Source organism: Delphinapterus leucas, chromosome 4, assembly GCF_059928025.1.
Source record: "Delphinapterus leucas isolate spDelLeu-1000000601 "Yukka" chromosome 4, BTC_Dleu_Yukka2, whole genome shotgun sequence".
In the NCBI taxonomy this organism is placed as follows: Eukaryota; Metazoa; Chordata; class Mammalia; order Artiodactyla; family Monodontidae; genus Delphinapterus; species Delphinapterus leucas.
In genome coordinates this window covers 121,512,522-121,530,202 of record NC_143132.1, presented here as the reverse complement: position 1 = coordinate 121,530,202, position 17,681 = coordinate 121,512,522, and the positions used below count along the sequence as shown (strand labels likewise).

Here is a 17,681-nt window from a genome sequence, read left to right as displayed (position 1 = left end):
TCTCTTCTCTGCCAGCTTTTGCATACATCATGCTGCTGGAATATGACATCACAACTGCTTTCAGGGCAAGAATACTTTTCACTAGGAATGAATATGCCAGTAGAACTCATTTATCCCTGCAGTTGTTTTAGTTCTTCCAGCTGAGGGCCGAGAGCTCAGCTTACTTAAGTAATAAGCTCGCTTACGTAAGCCATAAAGGAACACACAAGATAGGGCTACAAGAAATGTCTTGGCTCCAGTACAGATATACCTGGAAGAGATTTTCCAAGAATAATGAGAGATTTTAGGTAGCCATAGAAAGTCCAGATAATTAGAGAAATTTCCATCTGATGTGAGAAAACAAGTTGATTGGTCAATCTAAATGCTCTAATTTTTTTATTAACAAGGTGTTTTTCCTTTAATCCTATTTATAATTAATTCATGAATCCTCCCCAATATTTACATATTCTTATGCTTACAAATTCAATATGTATTTACCGAAAGATGTGAGGAAAAGAATCTATTTAAAACAAGTTGCATTGCTAATTTTTCACTTGGCCTCTCTTCTTTCCATAAAACATATCTTGCATCCTACATTTGGAATGCTACAAGTCTTGATAATTAAATGATCCTTCAAAGAATATTTAGTTCAATTAATTTCACTAGTCTGAATAAGTGTCATTTTTTTCTGTCATATATATGGGTTATTTATCTTTATGCAGTTTAGGGGAAATAAGTTTGAAATCATGTGACGGGCAAATGGACTTAAGGAGTGGTAGTCATTACAATTATAACCACAGCTTTCCACACGGTAGCTAAACTTTGTACCAATAGCTTAATTTTTTCCTACCCCTACAGGCAACCAAAACTTATGGTAAAAACAAAATTATGACCAAACTCCTGGACCGAATGAATTTTTATGTTCTTCCTGTGTTCAATGTTGATGGATATATTTGGTCATGGAGACAGGTACTGCTCTGTAGTCTCTTGTTTGCATTTAGGTAATATATTATTTACCAACTTTCATGCACATTGAGTGTTATGCATTAAGTTTAAGGTTTGGTTAATCAATTCCAGTTCAGAAAAGTATATTTTTAAAAACTCAGTTTCAACTAAGGAAAGCATGATTTCCTGGTTACGCAGGAGTTCTTAAAATAATATGAAATTTCCGCTGCTGAAGCTAGTAATGCAGAAAAATGAAATAAAGCACTAATTATAAAGGAAATGTATATTATACAATATGACAAAAGTATTTCTAGCTAAGAGTAAAAGTCATTTAGAGACATTCTGAACATAATGATTTCAAAACAAAATCATTGTATTCCATCAATTTGGGACAGAATCTGCAGTGGAATAATTGTATCAAAAAATAAATAAAAGAGTGACACAGATATCTGTCTTTTAAGAGAATTCTTTATACCCTGCTGTTGCTAAATAAGACTGATTTTGAGATTTCAGACAGATACTATCACAAAAAGTTATTTTCTGAAAATTATGCTCCAACAATCACAATTTGACCTGTATTATATCTGAATCTATAAATGGTGAAAGATGTAACGAAGGTAAAATTCAAATTATAGGTAATTTCAGAACAAAATTGATCATTTTTTAATACTCAGAACTAATCAACAGTTTTTAAAACTAACTGAATTTTTTATCAAGGCCTTAAACTATTAATATAAAAAACATTTCTGAAAATATTACAAGTTGTAAGAAAAATTTTTTTTTCTTTATATAATGGGTCTCAGGTTAACTAGATAAATTTCAAATCAAGCTGTAGACACCTGCAGGGAGAATCTGAAATGATCAAATTGAAAAATGCTAACTGAGCTTGTGTAAACACTTTCATCATTCAATACTGCAGGACCGCATGTGGAGAAAAAATCGTTCCAAGAACCAACGTTCCAAATGCATTGGAACTGACCTCAATAGGAAATTTAATGTCTCATGGAACTGTGAGTAGCAGACAAGATCTCAAGGGAAATAGCTCTAAAGAGTGTTTAGACACTGAATTTAGTTAAACTACCTACTTATTCAGTAAAGATAGGTATTCCCTAAGTGTTAATTTTCTAATCTAAAAAATGAAAGATAATCATCATTACCATAGAAGTATTATGAAGGTTTTGCTGAATGGGTGGAAGTAGGAGGTAGGGCTGTTTATCAAACAATCTCTTACTCAATATATCTAGCTTGCTAAAAATCAGGCACAATCCAGAAATTCTGATAATCTGAACAGAGATCTCAGGTCCCTCCTCTTCCCGATCTGATAAAATTTGAGAAATACCAGTGGTTAGAACCAACATATAGGTAGTTCTTCAGATGTGTAGTGAAAAGAAACATCTGGGGCAAAGAAAGTGAAAAGGCTGCAGGAAAAAGCAATGAAAAGCAGAGGCCTGCTACATCAGATGATGCTGCAGCTGCTACACCACTATTACTTTATCATTACATACGTTCAAAGAGAAACTGCCGCTATCCCAACTCATAAATTTCTTCTTCATCTAACTTTGTTGAAAATACCACCTCAGCATCTAATTCTATTCTACCATAATGAATATGATAATAGCGCATATCCCTAAGTGAAAGCTGCCTACTGAAACAGGTTAAAGAAACTCAGGCTCAGAGAAGGTAATGTACAGCAGTCTCCAATGAGTTAGAGCTGAGGCTGAACTGGAACTGACTCCAGGCCCTGGGCTGCTTCTGATGCGTTATTCCTGTGACCCTGGGAAACGGAGGGAAAATAAACAAGGCTAAGAATAAGAATATTCAAGTGGGCTAACTCTGTTATACTCTTGAGTTATGCGTACAGAGTTAGTCTGCAGGGACACTGAGGCAGCCCTGTAAACCTGGGAGACTAAAATGTTAAAAACATTTTGTGAATCCCTGTCAAACAAAGTAAGGGCTGTACTGATGGGGGGCAGATTCTGATCTCATCCCTCCATGTCCTCTGCAGCTTTCCCTCACACCAAGGACCCATGTCGGGAGATCTATGGGGGCCCTGCACCAGAGTCTGAGAAAGAGACCAAAGCTGTCACTGACTTCATTCGAAGCCACCGAAAATCAATCAAGGCTTACCTTACCTTCCATTCCTACTCCCAGATGCTATTGTTTCCCTACGGATATACATCAGAACTGCCACCTAACCACGAGGAACTGGCATGTAGGAAAAGGCTGTGGTTTATGCACTGACACCACCATTGACTTTCAGTCTGTTCATCATTAACAACTTGGGTTATCTTGAAAAAATTTCACATTTGAATACCAAAGAAGAGAACTAATAAAGTCTACCTTAGAGTTAAAACCATAACCTTAGGTTAATTTTTTCATGTGATAAAAGTACATAGGTAATAGAATCTTTTGATATGATTCTAAGATAAAGCCAGTACGAAGAAAGGTCTAGGCTACCAGAGTAGATTTCCATTACTACACAGATGTTGCCTAGTTAAACATTTACCATGGATCATAACATAAAACCATACACAACAAAAGCCTAAGACAATAGCAAAAACATCTGCTATTCCTGTCACCGAGACACCAGATTTAAGGAGAGCAATTGTATTTTTATCCTCCTGATCAACTTAGAAATTACATTAATTCTTTTATTAACCAAGGAAAGAAATTTTGAATGATTGTGAAGCTTCTGCGCTAAAAACATACTCTCTCCAAAACTATGATCCACTAAGCATTCTTTTCCTTTCTATGAAAACTATTTGATCATGTTAGCTTTAAAAAAAAAATTCTGCATATAAGGGATATTTTTAATTGCTCTAGAAAAAATAAAAGCTGTGATTCAAATACTGCCTCACAAAATTTTTTTTTAATTTTTTAGAGGTTACAATTGCCTTTCTGACTTGAGTCAATTGTTTTCAGCATTCAATTCTGAGTGGGAGCAAAGATTTGAACCAGTCATTAAAACCCTCTGTTTATATACAACAAATATACAAGCAGTATGTGGCCCAAAGAGCCATTTATTTAATCAATCTAGTTGAGAATCTGAACCCATGAGTTTTATTAATTTATGCAAAGGTACAGCAATGCAATTCAATCTACCCTTAGGAAAACGGTATTATGGATTAAAAAAATACAAATATACAAAACAAACCATTCTGAGTAAAGTTAAGTGTTCTTACACAGCAACGAAATTGATTAAGAAAAAAACTTACTTTTTGGTTATATACATTATACATGTAGACTAAACAAAGTCTTCACTAGAGTACAAAAACGTTAGTGACTATACTCCATTAAAATGAATTCCAATAATCATTCCCATAGCACAAAACACTATTGTGTATTAAAGGTCATAAGCTGCCACTCAAGAAGAAAAACTCTAGTTTAAACAGAAGTACTTTAAAAAGGAGTCAAGCACCTTTCTTCCCTTGGCATACTAAAACCATATGTGGAGAAAGACATATGGTGGTACGGAACCTATGAAGACCGAGGAAGGAGGAACATGGGAGAAACTGACTTTGAGAGAGACAAATATCTGAAGCCAAAAAAAAATGAGAGGAAAAAGAAAGAATATGTTTTTTTAGAAGGAAGGTCAGAAGTCAAAAGGAAGAAAAGGAGGGAGGGAGAGAGGAAAGAAGAGTGAGTATGAAGAAAGGATAGAAACATGAGCTATGATATTACTGTACATAACTGATTTCACATTTAGAAGGCCTCACGATGACAATATGTATATCTTACTGAAAATAAATTTCTCACTCAATCATTTATTTTATTTTGATCTTCAAATGCCAAATAACCAGTAAAATCGACTTTTTTTAATCTCCAGTGAATTAACGGCATTCACATGGTATCCAGTTATCCCACTCCTACTTCCCTTTCTCTCCAGGCCAAAGTTGCAAAGATTGGCACTGATGTCCTATCAACTCAGTATGAACCCACTCCACACCTGTGGTCCAACAGCGTCGACCATTTGTACATTTTTCCTATTATTTATTGTGTCACTTCCCCTAATTCTCTTTTAGAGACATTAAAGAAAGTTATACAATTTGTAAGTTAGGATTAGAACATCTTGGAACTGCTAATTTAAACTTTGGTTTTAACAGGAGATTCTGAATTATACGTGAATCTAGGAGACAGATTCCACCCTTTTGGGGGGGGATAAGATTTTTCTAGAAACAAATTATACTGAACTTTTACAAGGCTACAAGGTCGACAGAAGTAATTACATCAAGACAAATTTACAGTTTAATTCTTTCATCATCCTATTCTCTACCACCACTACCACCACCATTTTATCCTCACAGGAACTAACAAGAATTAACTGGGGCAGAGTCAATTCTTTTTTTTTTAACCATTTAACTCTGACTGGACTCTTTCTTCCTTGGCCTTGTCCCTATGCAACCACAGTCTTTTCCCTAGCTCCTAGGGGTAAAACAGGTAGGCCCACAGTTTCAGCCACTCTGCTCGTGTAAAGCCAGTCTCCTGTCCCTCTCACCAGCCCCTTCCTACTGTATTCAACCGAAATCTATATGGTGGATTAAGAAAGGAGGTCACAAGGTCCTAGTTCTGCTGCTTTTGCTTTAGTGTCTGAGCACCACTTCTTAGTCTTCACTATTTTTAAACTTTCTTTGTCTTTGCATTTTTTAATTATTGGCATAGATTTCTTACAAGTCAGGCACTGTGCTCAGCCCTTGATTTTCACAATCTCAGTTACTCCTCACAATGTTCGATGAGGTGTGCAGTACTTGCAACTAGCTTAACTGGGATTCAATCCCAGGTTTTAACAAAACCGAGTCCGTGATCTTGACCACTGCGCATACTGCTTTCCCATTTGGTTTTTGCAGCTAAAATAACTAGGGATTTCTGTTTTCAAGCAATAGAAATAAATTCATTTAGTTTTCACCAAAGACCATTAATTCAGACCCTGGGAAGTGAGACTACTTCTCCTCAGATCCCACTGATCTTAGTTTGGAAATTCTTTAGTAAAACTCGCCTTTTCTCCAAACCGTTTCCAAGTTTAAGTTCTTAGTGCCAAACTTTACAGGAAATTCCAATGAAACTGCTCACAAAACCTTAACTTCCTAACAAAATTTAATTCCTCAAAAGCAAGGATTACACTTCAGATCTCCTCTCAGATCATACAATATCTAGTATGGGGCAGGGAACAATAACAGAATTAATTCTCATAAACTTGGCCAAAGAAAATGGTGTCCTGACTTGTCAAAAAGGTGTGAATGTGGATTGAAACCACAACAAAATTAGACTTGATTTAAGCCTGTATCACTCTCTAGAGCCAAGATATCCAACATTTTTAGCATGAAGACTGCTGTTTAACTTTTAAACATTTCATGGAACAACTCACCACCACCAAATACAACTGATTATTTCCATGATACTTTTAGAATGTGTGGATTGAAAAAATAAATATGTGCATCTGTGGATTCCACTCAATAACTCTACCTGGCCATACCTCATAAACCACTTCCCTAATCCAAGCTGAAAAAATAAACTGTAACTAGAAGTCTACACCCTCAACAATTGCTATGGAATTTGAAAACGCTTTAGTCACCACAAACAACTTCTAGAGCCTATTTACTGGAGGTTCCTTTGGTGGAATTAGAAAAATGACTTAAAAAAACAGACAAGTGGGCTTCCCTGGTGGTGCAGTAGTTGAGAGTCCGCCTGCCGATGCAGGGGACACGGGTTCGTGCCCTGGTCCGGGAAGATCCCGCATGCCGTGGAGCGGCTGGGCCCGTGAGCCATGGCCGCTGAGCCTGCGCGCCCGGAGCCTGTGCTCCGCAATGGGAGAAGCCACAGCAGTGAGAGGCCCGTGTACCGCAAAAAAAGAAAAAATCCATTCGTAGAGAACATTCATCAGCAATCACATATCAACCAGTTGTGTGCTTTAAAGGGCAGAAGAGAAAGTACAGTGACACAGCCGATCACCAGCATCCAGATAGATCTGCTGCAACATAGCCAGGCCAGGGATTCATTCCACATACAAGTGGATGACAACAAGATTTCAAAACAGATGATATACCCAGCTACATAAGTGGACAAAAGTAAGCAAAGTAAAGGACCAAAGGACAGACTAGGACACCAGTTTAAAATGGCGGCCTACTTAGTGGATACTGAGAAATAGCAGGGCCAGATAAGCCACCCAGATATGATGTAAGAGGAATTCCTACATCGTAAGGAGGAAAAACACACAGATTTTCTTGGCAGCAAAGAACAAAGGGTTCCAAACAGGAGAAAACTTTGCAAATGGCAGCTAGGGCATCAAAGGGTTATTACTCTCACTTTCTATATATATATAAATAAATAAATATATATATATATATATATACACACACACACACACATGCGCACATGTATATACATGATGTATATTTGCATGTATATGCAAATTATGAGCATATTAGAGCTATGCATTTGCACTGAATCACAATCATTTAATAAGCAAGAATTTATGGAGCACCCACCTAATAGCCCAGCACTTGGAGCTTTGAGAGATAGGTGAAAAGAGTGAAGACACAATGACTACTTTCAAAGAGTTACATTCTAACTGGGAGCAGGAGATCACTAAAGATAACATAGTTCCATGCTATCATGTGTCACTTTCAATATGGGAGGATAAAGAGGAATTACTATTCTATACAACTGTGTAGTAGTATTTTTAACTCTTTTATTTTATTATATTATAAGTTTTTTTAAGCAATTCAGATTTAGAAAGAATTGCCTCTTCCACATGGGGCTACAGCAGCTTGATAGATGTTCAAAGCTTTTAGGAGTGACTGCTTTAATAAAGCACCTGATTAAATGTTAATCAAACATTCACAATAAGCAGGCAGTAACAAAGCACTTGGTAAGAAAAGAAAATAGGAGCACCCCACAATTAAAGTTTAGTCATTCCAATATCCTAATTGTCATTTAACAAGTTCCAGGATTTGGGGGACGCATCTAACATTTACCAGTATTTTTCTCTCTTTGATTTGATGGAGACAGAAGGAAAGGACTGAGGGAGCATTTTTAAAACCCAAATTGTGGAGAGATCTCTGACCTCCAGAAAAATATGTTTGCACTTTGAACCAAATAAAAAATAAGTTAAAACCATAAAACTTGAAACCAGGAGGAAACCTAGGAAATTATCTAATTCATGGTTCTCAAGCCTGACTTCCAATTAGCATTATCTGAGGAGCTTTTAAAATACGCAGATGATCAGGTCTTATACCCGGAGATTCAGATTCCATTAGTCCCTGGTGGGGCCCAGGCACTTGAATTTTTTTAAGTGGTCAAAGCGATTCTAAGATGAAAGGAGGGTTGAGAACCACTGATATAAGCTAAATCCCTCATTTACAGACTATGAAATTGAGATACAGAAAGATTTCACCACTTAGGGGCAGTATAGGGTCAAAAATCAGCATTCCAGACCAGAGTCAAATTGTATACCAACTATTTTGCCACGAAGCAGCAATATTTAGATGGCACAAAAATTGATATTGAAAGACTGTGAAATACTTATATTTGCATATTGACAGCATAGCCAATCCTTTACCATCTTAGAAATAACTGAAGAAAGTTCCCAGTTAGCAAGAATAGTTCACTGAACTGATAGGAATCAAGTAGCTTGTATCATTAATATCATCCATCTATGAGTCCTGGAGCTGGAGGAATTAGGCTCCCTGACTTCAGACTATACTACAAAGCTACAGTAATCAAGACAGTATGGTACTGGCACAAAAACAGAAAGATAGATCAATGGAACAGGATAGAAAGTCCAGAGATAAACCCACGCACATATGGTCACCTTATCTTTGATAAAGGAGGCAGGAATGTACAGTGGAGAAAGGACAGCCTCTTCAATAAGTGGTGCTGGGAAAACTGGACAGCTACATGTAAAAGTATGAGATTAGATCACTCCCTAACACCATATACAAAAATAAGCTCAAAATGGATTAAAGACCTAAATGTAAGGCCAGAAACTATCAAACTCTTAGAGGAAAACACAGGCGGAACACTCTATGACATAAATCACAGCAAGTTCCTTTTTGACCCACCTCCTACAGAAATGGAAATAAAAACAAAAATAAACAAATGGGACCTAATGAAAACTTCAAAGCTTTGGCACAGCAAAGGAAACCATAAACAAGACCAAAAGACAACCCTCAGAACGGGAGAAAATATTTGCAAATGAAGCAACTGACAAAGGATTAATCTCCAAAATTTACAAGCAGCTCATGCAGCTCAATAACAAAAAAACAAACAACCCAATCCAAAAATGGGCAGAAGACCTAAATAGACATTTCTCCAAAGATATACAGATTGCCAACAAACACATGAAAGAATGCTCAACATCATCAATCATTAGAGAAATGCAAATCAAAACTACAATGAGATATCATCTCACACAAGTCAGAATGGCCATCATCAAAAAATCTACAAACAATAAATGCTGGAGAGGGTGTGGAGAAAAGGGAACACTCTTGCACTGCTGGTGGGAATGTGAATTGGTACAGCCACTATGGAGAACAGTATGGAGGTTCCTTAAAAAACTACAAATAGAACTACCATATGACCCAGCAATCCCACTACTGGGCATATACCCTGAGAAAACCATAATTCAAAAAGAGTCACGTACCAAAATATTTATTGCAGCTCTATTTACAATAGCCAGGAGATGGAAACAACCTAAATGTCCATCATCGGATGAATGGATAAAGAAGATGTGGCACATATATACAATGGAATATTACTCAGCCATAAAAAGAAATGAAACTGAACTATTTGTAATGAGGTGGATGGACCCAGAGTCTGTCATACAGAGTGAAGTAAGTCAGAAAGAGAAAGACAAATACCATATGCTAACACATATATATGGAATTTAAGAAAAGAAAATGTCATGAAGAACTTAGGGGTAAGACAGGAATAAAGACACAGACCTACTAGAGAATGGACTTGAGGATATGGGGAGGGGGAAGGGTAAGCTGTGACAAAGTGAGAGAGTAGCATGGACATATATACACTACCAAACGTAAAACAGATAGCTAGTGGGAAGCAGCCGCATAGCACAGGGAGATCAGCTCGGTGCTTTGTGACCACTTGGAGGGGTGGGATAGGGAGGGTGGGAGCGAGGGAGATGCAAGAGGGAAGAGATATGGGAACATATGTATATGTATAACTGATTCACTTTGTTATAAAGTAGAAACTAACACATCATTGTAAAGCAATTATACTCCAATAAAGATGTAAAAAAAAAAAAAAAGTTAATTTCAAAGTGCCTTTCTTGTTGCCTTCCCCACACATCAAAATCGCTAGAACTGCTCTTGTTTCTCAACTCTGTACTGTTTTCTATACTCTTTACTACTCTACATTTTGAAAAGGAGAAAATCAAGACCCCGAATTTGTAGCTCAACACCCACTATCTATCCCCTAAGACATTCAAGCTGAAATTATACTAAGGGCAACAGAAGTGCAAAGTAAATATTTCAGTTCATGCCCATGCATCTCTAGCTTCAGCTCTTGCTTCAAATAGAATTTCCACTCTTGTTGACATAAAAGTGTGTGTTATTATGTTCAATGCCTATCAATAATATTTTTTTTAAAACACAGAAGTTAAGTCACCAGTGTCACTTTACGTGGATTTGTTTGAGATGAAACAAGAGTGTTAGCTCAGTTCGGTTTTATCTTGACTTGTTTTGACTGTATTACAGTCAGTTCCTTGCACTTAATGTGCCTTGAAAGGAGTAGGAAATTTTTTTCTTATTGTCAACATTTTAAGAAAATGTTAACAACAAAAGAAATTATCTTGTAGAACTCAATTAAGACTTTTTATTGACAGGACTATAGACTGACATATATGGTAGGTAATACAGTACAATGGTTAGTCACGCAAACGCTGAAGACATGCAGCTTGGGTTTGATTCCTGACTCAACCACTTACTAGCTATGTATCTTTTTTTTTAATTGATGTGTAGTTGATTTACAATATTATATTAGTTTCAGGTGTACAACATAGTGATTCGGTATTTTTGCAGATTATAGTTTATTTTAGGTTATTATAAGATAACGGCTACAATTCCCTGTGCTATACAGTATATCCTTGTCACCTATCTATTTTACACATCTAGCTATGTTGTCTTTGAGTAAATTGCTTCATCTCTCTGTGCCAAGATTTCCTCTTCTGTAAAACAGCAATTGGTACTTAAATCATAAGGTTGTGATAAGAATTAATGAAATGAGTTAGCATACATAAAGCACTTAGAAGGGTGCCTGGTATTTAGCAAGTGATTGTTATTATATTCTATAAATATATACACATATTTTAGTGGGTATAGATGGAGATAAATAAAAGGCTAAGCAGCATGTTCAACAAATTAAGTTGTATAATAATATATTCTTACAAGTAAAAGTCTTTCAATGTTGTATTTATTTTATGTCTTAATATAGTTTTTGTTTGCAAATTTAAGGTTTTAAAGATATAGAAAGTGGTATCATAAAAGAAAATGTATTACACTCAATAACATCACACAATTATGAAAAATCACAAATTAAATAAATTCTCAATCACCACTATTAATCTTAATGAGAAATTTCTCATAAAGTAAATTTTTCAAAATGAAATATCAATATTCTTTAACTCTTTGAAATTACAGCAGTTTACTTAACTGCAAATGGAGGGCTGGTACAGCTAGAAACTGGCCACATTTATTGAAATGTCTAGCACACTCTAAACCATCATGCAAGACACAATTCCTATTTATCCTACCTCCACTGCTACAGACCTCTTATGTTCTTTTTTACTAATGAACTTAAACTCAGCTCTTGCTAAAAATGGCAGCCGTCTTGATCACTGAAGCCAGAATATTTATCTCAGCTCACATGCTCCACAAACTCCCTGCAACATTGGCCCTTGTTGATATACCTTCTTCTTGCCATTCCCTTGGCTTCCTTGACACCAAACTCACCTGGTTTGCCTCTTCCTCCTTCTTTTCCACTTCGTCTCTGCTGACTGCCTCTAAAAGCAGATATTTTCCCAAAAATAGGTATCACGCAGATATTCCACAAGGTTGTCTCTTCAGGCCCCTCCTCTTCCTTCTGCTTCTTTCCTCATCAGGGAAGTACTCACTATCCTCACAGGCTGGAGCCTGCATTTGCCACCTAGAGGCGCCGGGGTGGCCCAGCTAGGAAATCACCTTTCACCCACACAGCAGTTACCTGCAGGGATCAGTGGGAGCCCAGCAGCACCACGGGAACCAACTAGACGAAAACAGCAATGCAAAGGCTCTGAAAACTACATTGACACTGGAACCAGAAGTCACTAAAGAAGACCAGGGCCTGCATGCTAAACCTAAACAGGGTGACTGCCTGCTAAAGTAGATTTCCGTTAAAATTTAAGATTTAACATAATAGCCAAAGTGTCTAGGATACAATCAAAAATCACTTATGCCAAAAGTAAAGAAAGGCACAGCTCGAATGAGAAAAGACATTGACAGATGCCAACACTGAGATGATTTAGGTGTTGGAATTATCTGACAAGAATTCCAAAATCGTCATCATAAAAATGCTTCAACAAGCAATTACAGATAGCCTTGAAACAAATGATAATACAGAAAATCTCATCAAAGAAATGCAAGGGATTGGGCTTCCCTGGTGGCGCAGTGGTTGAGAGTCTGCCTGCCGATGCAGGGGACGCGGGTTCGTGCCCCAGTCCGGGAGGATCCCACATGCCGCAGAGTGGCTGGGCCCGTGAGCCATGGCTGCTGAGACTGCGCGTCCGGAGCCTGTGCTCCGCAACGGGAGAGGCCACAACAGTGAGAGGCCCACTTACCACAAAAAAAAAAAAAAAAAAAGAAATGCAAGGTATCAAAAGGAAGCAAATGGAAATTATAGAACTGAAAAACACGGTAACTTAAATTTTAAAAACTCACTGGAGAGGATCAATAGCAGAATGAATATGATGGAGGGAAGAATCAGTTAACTTGAAGATAGAACAATAGAACTTATCCAGTCTGAAGAGAGAAAACAAATTGAAAAAATATATAAACAAAGCCTAAGGGACCTGTGGCATAATAACAAATGATCAAACATTCATATCATCAAAGTCTCAGAAGGAGAGGAGAGAGAATAGTGCTGGAAAAAAAATTTGAAGAAATAAAGACTGAAATTTCCCAAATTTCCTAAAGACATAAACCAACATATTCAAGAAACCAAGTGAACCACAAACAGAATAAGTTCAAAGAAACTCACATCAAGCCACACCATAATTAAAGTTCTGAAAACTAAAGACAAAGTAAAAACTCTTGAAAGCAACGAGAGAGAAACAATCTAGAAGGGGCAAAACAATTCAAATGACAGCAGATTTCTCATTCGAAAACGTGGAAGGCCAAAAGGAAGGGATAACATTTTTCAAGTGCTAAAAGAACTATCAATCATTAATTCTATATTCAGCAAAAAATATCCTTCAGAAATGAAGAGGAAATAAAGATATTCTCAGACAAAGGAAAACTAAGAGAATCTGTCACCTACAGACCTACCCTTTAAAGATGGATAAGGAAAGCTCTCCAAATAAGAAAGACATGGTAACAGAGGCTTGAAACTGTGGAAAGGAAGGAAAAACAATAGATTAGGGAATGAATGAATGAATAATGAATGGATGGGTGGATGAATGAAGGATAAATAGACTATCTTTCTCCTCATGATGATTGAATCAAAAAGTATAATTCCATCTGATGTGATGTTTAATATATGTAGCGAAGTAATCAAAACAACTGTATTTTAAAAGTGGGAAGGGGGGACTTCCCTCGTGGCACAGTGGTTGAGAGTCCGCCTGCCGATGCAAGGGACACGGATTCGTGCCCTGGTCCTGGAAGATCCCACATGCCGTGGAGGGGCTGGGCCTGTGAGCCATGGCCGCTGGGCCTGTGCGTCCGGAGCCTGTGCTCCGCAACAGGAGAGGCCACAACAGTGAGAGGCCCGCGTACCGCAAAAAAAAAAAAAAAAAAGTGGGAAGGGGAAAAAAATCTAACTGCAAGTAAGATTTCTATATCTTACTTGACATGATAAAACACTGATACCAGTAGACTGTGATAAGTCATGTATGTATATTATAATACATAGAGCAACCACTAAGAAAACTAAACAAACTGATATACTCAAAAACATTATTATAAATAAATCAAAATGGAATCCTAAAAATGTTCATGTAACCAACAATAAGGCAATAAAAGAGAAATGGAGGAATGAAAAACAGAGGGAACGAACAAAAATCAAATAGTAAGATGGCAGATTTAAGGTATATCAATAATTTACCTAAATATATTAATTAAAAGACAGATATTGGCAGAGTGGATTAAGAAAAATATGATTCAACAATACACTGGCTACAAGAAACTCACTTCATATATAACACAGGTTGAAATTGAAAGGCTGGGAAAAAGATACACCATGCAAACATTAATCAAAGTAGGAGTGGCTATATTAAACATCAGATAAAGTAAATTTCAGAACAAAGAAATTTACCAGAAACAAACAGGAACATTAATGATAAAAGGATCAATCCACCAAGAAGACATAATAATCCTGAATGTATGCAAGGCAGTTTCACCTATGATGTTTCTGCCAATAATTTTCAAATCCATTTTCCCAGGCTCCTTCCTCCATGGCACAGTAAATCAGAGAAAGGTGGCAGCGACCCCTGGCTTTCACCAGCCTCCCCACCCTCCAAACTCACGTTTCAATGCAGGACCCAGGCTTCACATATCCTTCTGCACCAAACACTATGTATTTGGTAGGTGCTGTGCACAGGACTGAGGGGAAAAGGCACACAGAGACCAACTATTGCCTCAAGGACCCTGCACAAGCCCCGCCCATGGAGTCCCCCCTGCCTTCTATCCCAGGGCTGGACATGACTCTTCCATTCTGCCAAGGCTGGACATCTGACCGTACTCATCTGACTGCTCCAGCCCAAACAGCTCTGCAATGTTCTGCCGCCAGTCCCCAGATCCCTAGCAGGAAGCACCCATCCCCTGCCTGAATGATGCTAAACATCTTTTTTCTTCCTTCCTTTACCCTTTCTTTTCCCCATCACTACTCTCTCTGAGTTCCTGTTTCTGTTAATAACATGTGGATTTTTTCCAAGATTGAAATTTTTTCCCAGATTGAAATCTCAATCATTTTCATCAAATTCTGTGACTCTTCCATTCCAACGTTTCTTACATAGAGTCCCACCTATTCTCTCCCCGGTGTGGTGACTCTACACTAGTTCAGGCTTTCACTTCACAATACCTCCTAACTGGTCTCTCTCCTGTGCTGCCAAACAAAACATCTTTCCTTTTTTAGTAGGTTTTCTGAGCTTTGCCCACAAACTCTTACTGCCCCATTTTCCAGTCCAACTATATCTCACTGGTCCCTAAAAATGCCTCCATGCTTTCCATCCTTGTAGTTCACTGGCCAGAATGCTTTTCTTCAATCTCCATCTGGAAAAATACTAGCCTTTCTTCAAGGCTCTCCCCAAATACAACCTCCATCATGAAGGTGGTATTTGAGCAGGTATTGAGCATGAAATGCCATCCTCTTCACCAAGCATAATTGCTTTCTTCCTTTAAATCTTCACAAGATACTGTACCTTTCCTATGGTACTTTTATATTCTGCCCTATCTCTGTTGATTTGCATAGTTGACTTCTCTCCCAACTGTAAGTTCCAAAGACACCAGTAGCATCTTCTTCATCTTTGTACCCTTGCACCACCCACCCTCCACAGTGCCAAGTAAAGTGCACTGCACATATGAAAGGTTTTAATAAATATTTGTTGAATAATTTGAAAGCCAACCCTGTCTCTCTCTACCAAAATATTCCTTCTCTCTTTCTTCATCACAGCTTTGAATTTTTATCTTTCAAATCTAAAATGTTTGTATCAAACTCATTACTTTTCCTAAAACATAAGTAATTTTATGTACAAAAAAATTAGTTTTTCAATTATGTAAATCAAAATATACATAAATGCTTTTACAGTATTTACATACACTGTATGTAAGGTATGTTGTATAAACCTTATATGTATATAACCTCTAGATGTTTATATTCTCAGTCTTTTTAACAAATAACATTCTTAGTAAAATTTCATAAAAATTGACATGGAAAAGTTGGATTAGGGGATTAAATATATCCTTAAAATAACTGATTTAAACTTTCTTGGTCTTTTAACTATAAAATAGTTTATCCTAGCAACATGAATGGAAAGAGACCTGAACTACTAGAAAGAATGTAACTTTGCATAGCTTGTATGTGTAGTTTTCCTTGGTGGGTTTTCAGTGACCAGTGACCCCTCCTCAGCTGGTCTCCTCAACTGCTTGCACTTACTCAGACCACCTCCATCTACGACAATGTGCACCCAGAAGACAAACGCAATTTAGACTCAAAATGATCCAAGCAAAATGTAATTTTGAAAATGCAGCACATATTTAAAACGTGTGATGGATTCCAAAGCCATGATTATTTTTTACTCGACACTATACTATGCAGACCACTGCTCCCATTCCTTACTGCAATTAACTGTACATGAAATTATTTTTATTGCTAATTTTACACCAGTGAATTTCCATTTCAAGAAAAACATTAACATTTGTTTCTAATTAAATATTTATTCCTTATGTTTTACAGACCCGACATCAGGTTCTTCTTTAGACTGGGCTTACAACCTGGGCATCAAACACACATTTGCCTTTGAGCTCCGAGATAAAGGCAAATTTGGTTTTCTCCTTCCAGAATCTCAGATAAAGTCAACTTGTAAAGAGACCATGCTAGCTGTCGAAGTTATTGTCAAGTATATCCTCAAGCATACTTCCTAAAGAACTGCCCTCTGTTTGGAATAAGCCAGTTAATTCTTCCCGTGCCTTTCACTAGAAAGTCAATCTTTGCTTATCCCTAAATGTGGTTTCCACATCACCTGAATAGGTCCTTTCCTGTTCACTTAAGTCCTATGTTATTTCTTTTTGCTTTTATTTACTCTCAACAGTATCTTAACAAATAGCCTCAGGTGAAAGTTTAACCAAGTTAAGTTAGAACCCAGCACAAAGTATTATTTTGAGTATTTTGAAAGGTGATATACAGTGGGTCACGGGAAGGAAATGAGAACCTTCCCTTTCTCCAGAACCAGACTTTCACCATGTGGCTTCATCATTTCATGTGCCAATATAACAAAAATAAAACATATTCCAAAGTGTACCTTCTGTTTTTTATAAATTATGTTCTCTACATTCCTCTATTAGCATTAATAATCATGCATTAATGCTTCTTACGCATTCTGTTAATAAGAAAGAACACCTTCAATTTTTCAAAACATATTTTGCCTACATATTTTTTTAATACAAGTTGATAATGTTTATATCTTCACACTAGCAAAAGGATTTTCTAGCAGGAAATAAAGTGGTTTATTTAGAGATGAATCTCAGTGCCTTAAACAACCAATCCAGTTCTCATCAACATAATGTACATAAAATTCAAAATAGTTTAAACTGCCATAATCAGAGGAAATTACCTGCCAAAACACCTCTTGGCAGTTACAGACACAGCCAGAACATCTGGTCAGCTGTGAGCCCTGCCTAATGATGGATAGAAAAAAAGCCTGGAAATAAAGTTGAAAAGGAAAAGAGAAAGTCATGTCAACCAAGGGCAATCGGAGTAAATTACCTTTATACTGTCTATAATAGTATTGCTTAAGATAGTGTTACAAAATACCTTTTCCCTAACTTTATTCTTCA

At 37.0% G+C, this 17,681-nt stretch overlaps 1 protein-coding gene across 1 annotated transcript in view; it reads left to right on the top strand.

Moving 5' to 3' along the window:
• CPA3 (carboxypeptidase A3) overlaps positions 1 to 16,893 on the top strand; it is a 30,164-nt gene extending 13,271 nt beyond the window's left edge. Inside the window, 6 exon segments of the mRNA XM_022582494.3 lie at positions 838 to 948; positions 1,844 to 1,934; positions 2,930 to 3,132; positions 4,811 to 4,864; positions 4,866 to 4,896; positions 16,582 to 16,893. Of these exon segments, the coding sequence (XP_022438202.2) occupies positions 838 to 948; positions 1,844 to 1,934; positions 2,930 to 3,132; positions 4,811 to 4,864; positions 4,866 to 4,896; positions 16,582 to 16,769 (678 nt within the window). The 3' untranslated portion in view covers positions 16,770 to 16,893.
• Positions 16,894 to 17,681: the final 788 nt, after the last annotated feature.